The sequence below is a fragment of the Callionymus lyra genome, chromosome 9 (assembly GCF_982586985.1).
Source record: "Callionymus lyra chromosome 9, fCalLyr1.hap1.1, whole genome shotgun sequence".
Lineage (NCBI taxonomy): Eukaryota > Metazoa > Chordata > Actinopteri > Syngnathiformes > Callionymidae > Callionymus > Callionymus lyra.
Window position 1 is genome coordinate 14,107,055 of NC_141826.1, and position 12,709 is coordinate 14,119,763.

The window sequence follows — 12,709 nt, forward strand, 5'->3', positions numbered from 1 at the left end:
GCAAGTACCAAGACTCTTAAATTTTAAAAAACACTTTAAACCTCACCTGTTTTGTGGGTGGCATGACAGGTGGATAGATGGACGGATGAATGAATGGGTGAATAGGTGGAGCATTTAAGTTTAATGGTACACTTTTAATGACTACTGCAACAAAAGTCTATGTACTATTCATTTAATAAAGTCAATCTTATCTAATCTAATTCCTGATCAAACAAATGGACTACAAGTTTATCATAGACCTAAATAAAATGTGTTTGGATTAAATTTGTTTTGTTTAAATCGTGTCTCTTTATGGTCAAGTAACAGAGAGTCTCAGAGAAAGAACCTCCCACATCAGCCTCAATTCATCATTCAACTGCTAAACGGAAAGTTTTCTCTCTCTGTGGTCTAGTGTGCAACGTTCAAACCTGTCAAGCGATGGCCTCTGACTTCCTGTCTTCTTCTTCTCTCTGAGGCTTGATGGGCTTCCTGTCTTATGACTCCTAGTGTGAGAAAACACAATTCTTTCACATGTATTGACACAAAAACTTGAAGCTAGTTTATTTCAAATTACATAGTTTGGATAAATATCAACTTTATCTATCTAATGCTATGTTTCAAGATGCATGAATCTAATGCTAGTCTTTTCTGAATCTAATGCTATGTTAAAGTAACTCTATTGCTAACCTAGTTAGATCCTCATCTACCATATGCCATATATAATGCTAAAATATAATGTAAATAACGCTGTTATTTAAGTGAAAAGAAAATCTAATTTTATTTTTCATCGTTAACTATTCAGTTTTATAAAATATTTATCAGAATATTAATTCTGGATTATAAATTTTAAATGTTAAATTAAATGTTTACGTGTTAAATCATAAAACGTTAAAAAGTGATTAAACATCTTGAAAAATGGACTTCACAGAGCATGTTAATGACGCTCGACCTCTGCAGTTTAAGTCACACCTTCGTGCAGGATGAGGTCTGCAGAGGGTATTTATGTTTGTGCAGCTCTCGTGTGGTTACTTTACACACAGAGATGAAAAAAAGTCCACTTTTCTAAAGCTTGTGCAGCAATATACAGGAAGGGCGTTTGACAACCTCAACAACAAGAAACTTTCCATTCAACTGTGAACAACAAGGTCTTCTGCTGGATCTGAAACTTTATTTTTAAACAGAAATCGATTTCAATTTAATTAAAATATGAAAAGTAATCAACAATATGAATTAATGAATAGTCAAAATTATGTTGTGGCTAAATTGTGTGTTGTTTTTTGTGCGTCTGACAAGAGTGAATGACCTTGATGATATTCATAAACAGTGTTTACAAATGCATCTATTCCAGTTCACATTTTTTCAATTGTTAGTTTACCTTAAATGTGGTGAAAATGAAACCAAAATGAAGCAGCAAAAATCGCTGTGGGTTTTTGTTTCTGAAAGAGCAGGTCCCATTATGGTATGTGAAATCTTCCAGTGAGAGTTAACTGAGGTTTTGGTAAGAAGATAAGAAACATCTTCACAAAACCCGAATCCTGATGAAACCTTTCGATGAAACCATAAAAGATTAATTCCTAAACTGCAAACAACCTGAAAAAAGTTTTTTCAATTTGCCAGTTAAATTAATTTGTTTTTGTTTGGCTGACAAAGTTTAAGCAAAAGATGAAGAGAACACTCTTTATATGGGGATTGAAAAAATGTTAAAAAATGGTTTTCTCTTTCCATGTATTTCCAGTGGGATGTCAAGCATCAGAGGATTATTTTAGTTTGACCCCCATTTGGATGATTTCCTACATCAAATTGTTTGAGATTAACACTTTTCTCACTTTCTTGAACATGTTGACCAACAAACATACTTGCTTACAATTGACTGGTATTTGTAAATGTATGCATCCGACCTATATCAAGCTTTCATGAGGAAAAAATTGCCACTAAATGTAAAAAAAAAAGAAGCTTTTATTGTTTTATCCAAATAAAGTTGTTGTTGAAGTCTGAGTAAAGGTGAACTGTACAAAAAAACCGATTGATTTATTATTTGTAAAAGCTGAGAAAAAGATGAGCAGAATCTTTGAAATCTTACAAGTTGTGTTCGAAGTTCGACCAATCAAATCACAGAGAACTTTTTTTGTTCCCACCCCTCTTTTGTTTCTATGTAAAGGCAACAGATGAAGACGTTTCACCTCAGTGTCGATGTTACTGGATTTACCGAGACGATGTGGCCTCTTTTCTATCTTGCCCTACTTTTCTTGACATGTCGTAAGTATTTATCTCTCAATGGCTGATTGATTTTCATTACATTTTTGTTTCATTTTTCCACATGTATTCACTTTTTTGAGCTAATCTCATTGACATTTTCCTGTTTTTGTGAATCTTAATGAATGAAAACGTCACTTTTTAAAGGCTGATTTCGAATTTATTTTTTCTTTGAGGTGGCGAAATGTCCGTTGAGGTGGTAAAAGTCGGACAAAATGTGACCCTGACATGTCGCCGGTTGTCTTCAAATCAGTGGCAAGGAAATTTATATTGGAGTCGACATTCTCCTACTGGTTTTCCAGAGGTTTTAGCCACTTTGTCTTTTCACGGATCACCTTCTAACAAGATTCCTCACATCACAGCGACACGACTGAACTATAAAGAGTTTAATCTTCATGTCAGCAGAGTTCATCTGAACGACACTGGATTTTACTTCTGCTCTGAAACTCATCATTCAGATGTCTCGTACTACACTGCAACATTTCTGCACGTGAAAGGTTAGTTATAACTAATGAAAATGACCCCAAAAAATATCTTGAAAATTCCTAAAATATTATATTTTTTCTCTCTGACAGAACAAGACCCTCTCACCACTGCTGTGCTACTTAACTCTTCTCTTCATCTTGATCACTCTATGAATCTTCACTGCTCAGTTTTCTCTGGCATTTATAACAAAACATGCTCAGAAGAGAAGAGAGTGTTTTGGTTGAAATCTGGAACAAATGAATCTGTTCCAAATGTACTTATCGCACAAGAAACATCTGAATGTGAGCAGAAATCTACAAACGTATGTATCTTCAACTTTCGCATTAAATCCTCTGACACTGAGACCTTCTACTGCGCCGTGGTCTCGTGTGGAAACATTCTTTTCAGCAATGGAATCAAACCCAACGGTAGGAAATTAATTTTAGCAATACATAAAAATATATATATATATATACAGTGTGCATATATTTAACTTGTATCTTTTTTTTCCTTTAGCTAACTGGGGCGGTTTTATCCTGGTGACAAGTTTCTTGGGGTGTGGTCTGACTGTAAGTCTGGTTGTCATAGCTCTACAGACTGCCTTCATCATTAAACAACGGCACGATTTAAAAGGCAAGTAACCAAACTCGATCCCTTCTCTCGGCTCTACTCTATTTCCTTTCATTTTGACATACTAAACTATGAATACTATTAATCTTTGAGCAGTCTCTGGGTCAAGGTAGAGGAGGGAAGGAGGTCATTCACCTCGACCCAGAAACCGCACAAGGGGTAAAGTTGATTGATAGAGCACAATATAGATCAAACATACAGTAAGTTAAAAATAATTAAGTAACAAGTCTACAGAAGCCTTCAGAAATTCGTAATCTTCATCATCTAAAAAACATTAATGAGCTAAAAAAGCTTCAGGAAGACTCATATTCAGTGTTCAGTAGGTGGTACACCCAAGTATTACATTTGTTCCTTGCCAGGTAAGTTTCAAACACGATTAAAAAAAACAGAGAAGTCAGATTTGCTAACTTTTTTCTATCCTAAGTGAACATCAATTTTGACTTAAAGGAAGACAATTAAACATAACCAGTTTAATGGAATAACATGGGATGTAACATATTTGGTTTGAAGTTTGAATTGAGGCATCAACTTTTTTGCATGAGTTCACAGTAGTAGATGCTTTCTGCTCGCTTGCTCGTTGCTTTCATATCTTCCCTCTAGCATAGTTCTGAGCTACTTGTATTTCCTCCCACAACCACACAAACGTCTCAATGCACGTCATTGTCAGCCCATTTCCTGCTTTTCAATTGTTGAAGTAGGTCGTCTGAATGTACAAAACACCTTGGTTTGAGAGAAACATGATTACAATTCAAATGACTTTAGATCAATAAACCAACGCAAAACATTGAACTTTATTAGGACAAGTTAACATTTTTGGGGGGATTTTTAGAAATCTGTTCTTAAATTAAGCAAAGTTTTTTTAAGTATTTCTTATCACCAGGTTAACATTTGTTTTGTTATTTTGTAGTTGCTTTACAACAAACACAGACCCAAGATCATGAAGACCAGGAGGTAAAACTTTCAAAGAACACTCAGACCAACTCAACTCATATTATTGTCTTTCATTTTTCATCAGTCTTTTCTTATAATCCAGCAGGTGAATGAGGACGTTCTGGTCTATGCTGCACCAACTTACAGCAAGAGGAAAAAAGGAAGAAAAGAGCATCATATGCAAGATAACGTCATATATACTGGTGTGAGAGGACGTAAATAGAAGATTACTGGAGGTCAAATCCTTTCTTCTTCTGGAATATTTGATTGGGATTAATACACTTCAACAGAATGGAGACAAAGTTCATCCTACAGACCTGCTTCCATGGTAGCATCTTCTTGATCACTCAACACAAATGTATGGTTTTAAAAACGAGATTCTATAATCACTTTGCTTCCCAACTCAACCTTCCACTTGTCGGTTTTTGTGCTAAGATGCTTGGAGTGAAACAAAAACTTGTTGGAAGTGTCAAAAAATAAAATTGGGATGGTTCACTGGTTCAAGTCTGGAACTGGAGACTCACCAATAATACTGGTTACATACAAAAGCAGAGGGGATAAATACACATGAGGTCCAGAAACATCAGCTCCTCTGAAAATGTGACTGTGCTGTAGTCTCATGTTTCACGCGATCTATATGGAGACGGATCAAAAATCATAACTGAAGGTGAAGTGTCTCTTGTTGCACAACAGGAAGTCAGACAAAACGATACAGCGCCTGTTTAAATAGGTCATGAAGCCACAACCAGAGCTGTTGTTTCACACATATCATGTAGGCTGAGACCTTTCTGACTTTTTTTTTTTTTTGTGCTTTTGTTGTTCTCGACCTTTTCTTGCGGATAATAATACAACAATAAATATAATCGAAGATTACGACGCAGGTTTTCTTGTTTTCTCTTTTGAAGAAGTGTAAAGTTAAGGGTATTACAGATGGACGTCCTGTGTTTTCGTGAAGCTCTTTAAAGGTCATGTAAAAAAAAAAAAAAATCTATTCTAGGCTTTATGCAGAGACACAGGAAGGTTGAAAGCGAGACCACGTCATTGTGTAACTTTCCATGTAGCACCAGTTTTTCTCAATTCTAACCACAAGAGCTTCACTTTAGACACAAATCTTTATATCAAACTTGTATATGAATTTGTGAGAGTCGAAAAGACACACAGTGTGTTATGTTCTCTAAACAGCTTTAACTACTTAGCTATTGTTATCTCAATGAACGAATAAAAGAGTTTCTTTCATCAGAGAATAGTGAAAACAAAAACCCAGTAGAACAAGTTGAAATTGAAATATTGAAATATAAAGACCAACCCCCTGCCTTCACACCAGGCGTCAGCTATCAATCATTTGAGTTACAAAAAAGTCATGTCAGATGGTGTCATGTCCAAGACTGACAGAGCTTTAGGACTTCAGGATATGGTTGGTCTGCCTCTTCCACAGTCATTGGGACGCCATTGTTCGCTAAGTGCCCAGCGACTATGTGGACAGGTGGCAACTTCTAAATCTGTGCAAGCCTCCCTCATTCCAGGGTTTAGGACAAATTTAGTTCAATTTTGACCCGATTGCCTGCACAGGGTATTCAAAGGTGAAATCCAAATGGTGTCCTCCTGTGCGTGGACTTGACTGGCTCACGTCCAGGGGTCGCAGTTGGTGACGGGGAGTTGCAGTGGTCAGTGTCATGTACGCATAACATTGCTTCTGGGTTCAACTGCTGGCTCAGAGGAATAGGAGGACTCAGACGTCTAGGACCTTCGGCGCCAGATGTCCTGATTATCAGTTGTATAGATCTATAGGCTCCTACTATACCTCCTAGTGAGGTGATGCAGAAGGTTTCGATTTTTAAGACACACCACTTCTCAGTCAAAGGCAGGGCTGGACTCTACCAAGCTTACTTAAGTAAGTAAGTAATGGTTATTTCTAGAGTGCCTTTCTAGACCAGGGTCACAAAGCGCTTTAATAATCAAAAACAATACACAGTTAAAACATATACATAAAAGATCAAGACACATAAGACAGACATAGGAATCCCAGTAAGTCAGGTAAAAGCCTGCACAAATAAGAATGTTTCTTGAAGGAGTCAGTAGATCCATCAAACACAAATATATAGTAAAGTTTAGTGGATTTAATATATTTGAAATTGTTATGTCCCTAAAAGTTTCCCAGTAGATCGATAAGAGACTGTATCATTATTTAAAAGATCCTTGAAGTCCAAAAGGTGTCACATGTCTGCAACACAAATAAACAATGTACGACAGACAGCACCACATTTTTTTTAACCATGGGTATAGATGTGGGTTTGTATCCGGCTTAGTAGTTTTTAAAACAGCATTAAACATTAAAAGGATTTTCTATTGGTAGCACAGAGGACTTGTATGTGAAGATCAGCCTATGAGATCACAGAGCTCTTCTCATTTCCTCCCATCTCAAGCTTAAGAGAGTGTTCAACTCAACTGTGCTGGACTTCTTTCGAAATGCTCTTGATCTGCTGCCTCGCTCTTTTTTTCTCAATTACCTGTAAGTATGTTTAACATTCATTAAATGTTATAACCTAAGAAGGTATTTTTCAGTTTTTAAAAGTGGATTATTAACTTATTTGACTTTGATCAATAACATATATATGTATTTTACTTATATACATTCAAATGCAAACAAATTATTTTTCTTCCATACTATAAAATGTTTGTCTGCTTTTGCAATAGTATGTATTTTTCTTGTGATTTTTTAACTTAATAATTTTTTTCTAAAGCGATTTTTATTTTTTTTAGCTTGCATGAAGTTATTCCTCTTCTTAATAGTGAACATACTACAAGTAGCATGAAAATGATTGTTCATTTAAAATAGTTTGTAACCATCTTTGTGTCCTAGGGTGTGAGAACGACTTTGTGAAGACAGTTGTGGCTGGAGAAGATGTGATCCTGACATGTGCTCGTCCAACATCAAGCGTATGGAATGGAAACTTGTTTTGGATTAAGGTTTCTTTTGATGGCTTTCCTGAAGTCCTCGCAGCAGGGGACTCGCACGATTCCCCGCCTGTAATTAAAGAGCCGCGCATCACAATGTTAAACAACAACTTGAGGTTTGATCTACGTCTCAGAACTGTCCAGTTTAAAGACACTGGAATTTACTTCTGCGCTGAAATATTTTCTTTGGAGCTTGTGCCTTTGAGCATGACACTTTTGCAAGTCAAAGGTAGGATTATCTTAAGTAAAGAATGTGTTCTTTTTTTTTTTTTTTTTCATTTTTAACTAATCTTATTTGACCTGGTAGGAGGAGAAACCGATGTCACCGCTGTCCTTCAAGCCTTGTCTCTCGTTCAGATCAATCCAGGAAGTTCAAGGAACCTCCAGTGTTCAGTCTACTCTGGTTCTACATCATGTTCAGGAGGAAACAAAGTTTACTGGTTCAACTCCGGGAGTGTGGATTCACAACCTAGTGTACTCTTCACACACAAAACCAGAGGTGATGAATGTGAGCGGAATTCAACGACCGGCTCACAGGTATGCGTCTTCCAGTTCCATGGGAATATCAGATCATCCGATGATGGGACTTACTACTGCGCCGTGGTCTCATGTGGACACATTTTATTCGGAAAGGGATCCAAAATCCCTCAAGGTAAATTATCTTTTCCAACGTGTAGCTCTCTCATCAGATAATTGCCATCCTTCAAAAATACTTTTGGATCCAGATGGTTATTTGGAACACCAACAATTTAATCATACTTTATCCGTCAAATGACATAATAGTGTTTGAGTGATTTGGCTATGAGAGTGGAGTAATGGAACCAGTTCTTGTCTTGGATAACAATAGAACCCATATATGTTATAGCGTCAGGGTTGCCAGATAGGCCGACAGTTATGAAACCCAAAAACATTTCAAAATATTCATTAAAAATGGCAGCTAAATGACAAATCTAGCTTATTTCACTCATATGTACAAGTCATTTTAATAAATAAAATGATAAATAATGAATTTGTTATATATAATAATAGTCACAGTGATCCAGCGCTCCTTCTTGTGATTTATTGCTGGACTTTAGCCCATCATGACGCCATTATAGTGGACAGATATTAATTAGATTTTGCTTCTCAAAATTATTGCCGAAAAAATCCAAACTTTTTGTATCCATGCATGTAAAGCTACTCTTTCCAACGCACATTTTAGAAAATTAGCCAAAAAGGGCAACATGATATTGATGTGCGTTCAAATTGCTGTCATTTCCTCTTTCACCCTGAAATTGGGGTCGGATAGATGCACTGGCATAAAAGCTGCGTCCCCTTGCTATTCTCTGCTTGGAGCTCATGCCCCTCCCATTTGATTTATTCATGTTGTCACTGTTAAAATATCTGCTTTTTGTAATACTTTTTTTTTTTTTGTATCCCTGCACTGGGCAGACTTGCCTGTTTTATTTTCACCACCAATTGTGGTGTTTATTCAAAACTTACAGCTGTTGTTGTATTTCCTACAGAGGGAAAGTCCTGCCAACAGACGGCCCAGTTCCTGCTAGGTGCTGGTCTTGCTCTGAGTCTGGGAGTTGTAGCTCTACTGGTTTACATCATCAAGAAACAAAATAACTTAAAAGGTACATTTCCATTAGATCATTGCACAAGACGCTTACAATAGTTCTCCAAGGAGTGAAATTAGTTGTTTTTTTTAAAGTGAGTTATTTATTTCAACAGGTTCAACAGTTATAAGTTTAAAAGGTCAAACTAAGCAACACTGGATTATTTTCTGTGCATGTGTGTGTCGACACTTTCACACTGCATAGAACGTAGATCATACTTCCTGCCACAAACTCACAAACACGTGAGCTTCGCTGAGAATGTTTCATGCTCTTGATTTACGAGGTGTGAGTGAGGTCTTAGAGAGAACCATGAGATGTAAGAATAGATTTCTTGCAAAGAGATAATGCACAAAATGTCAGACCGTATAAAACCCTGTGTGGCCATATGTACTCGTAATTTTAAGATGATGGGTTTTTTTCTACTTTAAGATGCTTCCTGTTTGGTGACAGATGACCAACATCAGGTAATAATTTAGAAGCAATTTCAAATGTCTGTCTTACTCATACTTCTTCAATCCTGCAGGTTCCTGATGATTTGTTGGTTTATGCTGTGCCAAGGTACCAGACTAGCAGAAGAGAAGATCGTATCATTGTTGAGGAGAATGTGATTTACTCTGGTGTGCGAGTGAGGGAATAGATTGACTTTATTTCTCTGGATATGAACCTGAACGATACAAAAATATATATATATATATATCTTCTATATTTGGGCTGGAAATGGATGATATGTTCCCTCATAGATAATTAAATATGTTTTCATTAGTCATTAATATAAATAAAGTATTCAACAAAACAAAGTGTGCTACTTTGTTATTGTAGTGATTGGAATTAACAGCATGTTCATGGTTAAGTAAATTTGGACCAATCAGACGACAGATAATCTCCCTTTCGTCTTCAACTCTCGTCTTCTATTTAAAAGTGTCAGCTTGAAAGTTGTTGTTGAAATTTGAAACCACTGAATTGTCAAGAACATGCTTTTCATCTTCTGTGTCATTCTTCTTTTGCTGTTTGGCCAGCAAAGTTTACTTACATTTGTAATGATTACTGGTTGACAATTAACTTTATTATTTCATAGTTTATATTAACTGATGTAAATGTTATGATTAATTATTTTACTTTTAGCAATTTTCTTTATACTCTTCTTATTTTAAACATCACATTTTCCTCAGAATCTGCAGAATAAATGTTTTTATAGTATAAATATTTTTGATTTCAATTGAATCACAATATTTCTCGATTTTGTTTTATATTTTATTTCTATCTCGGATTCTTATTATTCCTGTCATCTGTATTTCTTTGTTTTAATTTGGTATAACACACATATTTAATTTCTTATCTTTTTTGGAAAACTAAAGTCATTTTTTGTCAATAAAAGAGCAGTATGATATTAAAAAAATTAAAAATTCAAACAGATCTCAAGTGTATGTTCTTGACCACTCTATGAATCTTCACTGCTCAGTTTTCTCCAACTTAAAGAAAAAAACATGCTTAGAAGAGCAAAGAGTGTTTTTGTTGTAATCTGGAACAAATTAATCTGTTCCACATTCACTCATCGCTCAAGAAAGGACATCTGAATGTGAGCAGAAATCTACAAACTCGTGTGTCTTTAACTTCCCCCATTAAATCCTCTGACACTGAGACCTTCTACTGCGCCCTGGTCTCATTCTTTTCAGCAATGGAATCAACCTTACAGGTAGATAATTAATTATAATCATCAATTGACTTGATTGATTTGAATTACAAACGTGTAATCTTCTTTCTGTGAGACTGTCAGTGCGCCATCATTGTTTTATTATTATTAATAATATGATTAATATTATAATGGTTATTATCGCTACTTTACTTTTGTTATATATATAAAAATGCAATTTTATTAATTTATTATTTATATAAGTGTTTGCTGGGCATGGAACAGGAGCTGTCCGAGGTGCTGAAGTTGTCCATTGAAACAGTGATAGAGAATACTACATTACCGAAACATACAAACAAACGTTTTTTAATACCTCTAATATCCATTATGATCAACTTGTATAAAGAACTTTTATCCCAGAAGATACTGTCACTGGTGTGTGTGTGTGTGTGTGTGTGTGTGTGTGTGTGTGTGTGTGTGTGTGTGTGTGTGTGTGTAGGTGTTTGTGTGTATTTACAGTATGTATGTGTGTCTGTAGGGGTTTGTTTGTATGCATGTGTCTGTACAGTGTGTCTGTGCGTGTGATTAGGTGTGTGTGTGTGTGTAGAGTAAATGTGTGTGTGTGTGTATGTGTGTGTGTGTGTGTGTGTGTGTGTGTGTGTGTGTGTTTGTGTGTGTGTGTCTGTGCGCATGCTTGTAGGTGTGCTTCTGGCCGTGCTTCTTTGTGTGACTGCTTCATTTTTACATAAAAGTTTTTATTTTTGACTCGAAACATATAGGGGCGAACATGTTTCGTTCATATTTACAACAGCAATATGTAAAAACTAACATTTATCCTACCATTAGGTCATTTTAAAAAAAAGGTTATCGGCTTATTTCCATAGTAAATGTAAAAGTCAATCACATGAGGGTTAGAAAAACAACAACAACCATTTTTCTTTGATTTTTTTATTTCAATACAGGAGCATTTTTAAAGTTATTGATTTGTGTGTAAAAAAAAGTTTTTGCATACATCATGACTGGTTAATTTTCAAATATATAAATTGTCTTTCTTCACCACTGACTACATCATCCCAACACAAACATTTACATCTGCTAAATTATAGTTTTTATGTCATACACAATTAATAGTTAATATTTATTATTTATATTTATATATATATATATATATATATATATATTTACCATTATCTCTGTATGATATTTATAGCCTGAAATATGCAACAAGTATACTGTAAGTATGTAAGTATAATAATTGATCATTTGTAGGAATGGAAAAAATATATTTACTAATTATATATTTATATCATTACAGCTTGAAAGTAAGCATCTGATGACCAGATTGAAGCAGCTTTGATCCCTTAAAGTTGTCTTCGCCTCACGTCCATCTGATGTTCTGTCCCGCCTGCTTCACTCTGAGAGTAACACACCACAGTGTAGAATGACGAGTCTTTGGTTTCCTGTAATAAATAAACAATGTGTTAAGTGATTCTCAACAATGCAGTGATTTAAGAACAATATATTCACCTTCCAGACTTGTTGGTCTTCAGTGGACACTTTAGGAAAATATTAAAAACAGGGTTAATAATTGAACAGATCACACAGCAAATTATTATCTAATATTCTCTAAAAATGCTTAATTTAAAGGAAGGATAACACTCAATGATCTCGAACAAATCTTACCTTAGGCTTACCTTAAAACCTCAAAACAATACTGAACTATAAAAATGATGATTTCATTTATCTTTTTTACAATTTGAATTTAATATTTCACATATTTATATTGTTTACTTTTCGGAATGGATCCTAGTGAAACTAACAACATTGGCAGATAGCAGAGAAGCATAATAGAATAAAATCACATGTTCGTTATTTAACAACATTTAATATGTTAAGAACATTTTATTTTGCAAATAGACAGATAAATACCTAAAATCACATAATATCGTTAGTGTAGGTAAAAAAATGTAGCTTGAATTTCTACCTAAAAGGAACAACAACAATAAATGCAATTTGAATTGCGATAATAACCATTATAATAAAAATATTACAATGGTGGTTAAGTTGTTATCCTGACAATCTCATAACAAGAAAGTTACAGGTTTGTAATATGAATAAATTCAATACATGTAAGTGTATGTGTGTGTATGAATGGTTGCAAATCTTTGTGTGGACTTGGATATGACCTGTCAAAGATATCAGTTCTAGTCATAAAAAAGCTTTTGTTTAAATTATTAGTTTATCATTAAGTAATTGTGATTTCTTA

General features: G+C 34.9%; 1 protein-coding gene across 1 annotated transcript; it reads left to right on the forward strand.

Annotated features, from left to right (window-relative positions):
* The first annotated feature begins 2,176 nt into the window (after positions 1-2,176).
* LOC148071916 (uncharacterized) lies at positions 2,177-9,854 on the forward strand. The gene is made up of 12 exons (XM_087798614.1): positions 2,177-2,235; positions 2,409-2,729; positions 2,808-3,125; positions 3,214-3,330; positions 4,235-4,278; positions 4,361-4,479; positions 6,681-6,766; positions 7,118-7,441; positions 7,520-7,864; positions 8,718-8,831; positions 9,243-9,277; positions 9,337-9,854. The coding sequence occupies exons 1-12, from the start codon at positions 2,193-2,195 to the stop codon at positions 9,448-9,450; spliced, it is 1,980 nt and encodes a 659-aa protein (XP_087654740.1). The 5' UTR covers positions 2,177-2,192; the 3' UTR covers positions 9,451-9,854.
* Positions 9,855-12,709: the final 2,855 nt, after the last annotated feature.

Bases quoted from the DNA above. Each gene is read 5' to 3' on its own strand.
- LOC148071916 (XM_087798614.1), top strand. From the start codon at position 2,193: ATGTGGCCTCTTTTCTATCTTGCCCTACTTTTCTTGACATGTC. The intron at 4,480-6,680 runs GAAGATTACTGG...TCCCATCTCAAG, and splicing joins GGTGTGAGAGGACGTAAATA to CTTAAGAGAGTGTTCAACTC. The intron at 7,442-7,519 runs GTAGGATTATCT...TTGACCTGGTAG, and splicing joins GACACTTTTGCAAGTCAAAG to GAGGAGAAACCGATGTCACC.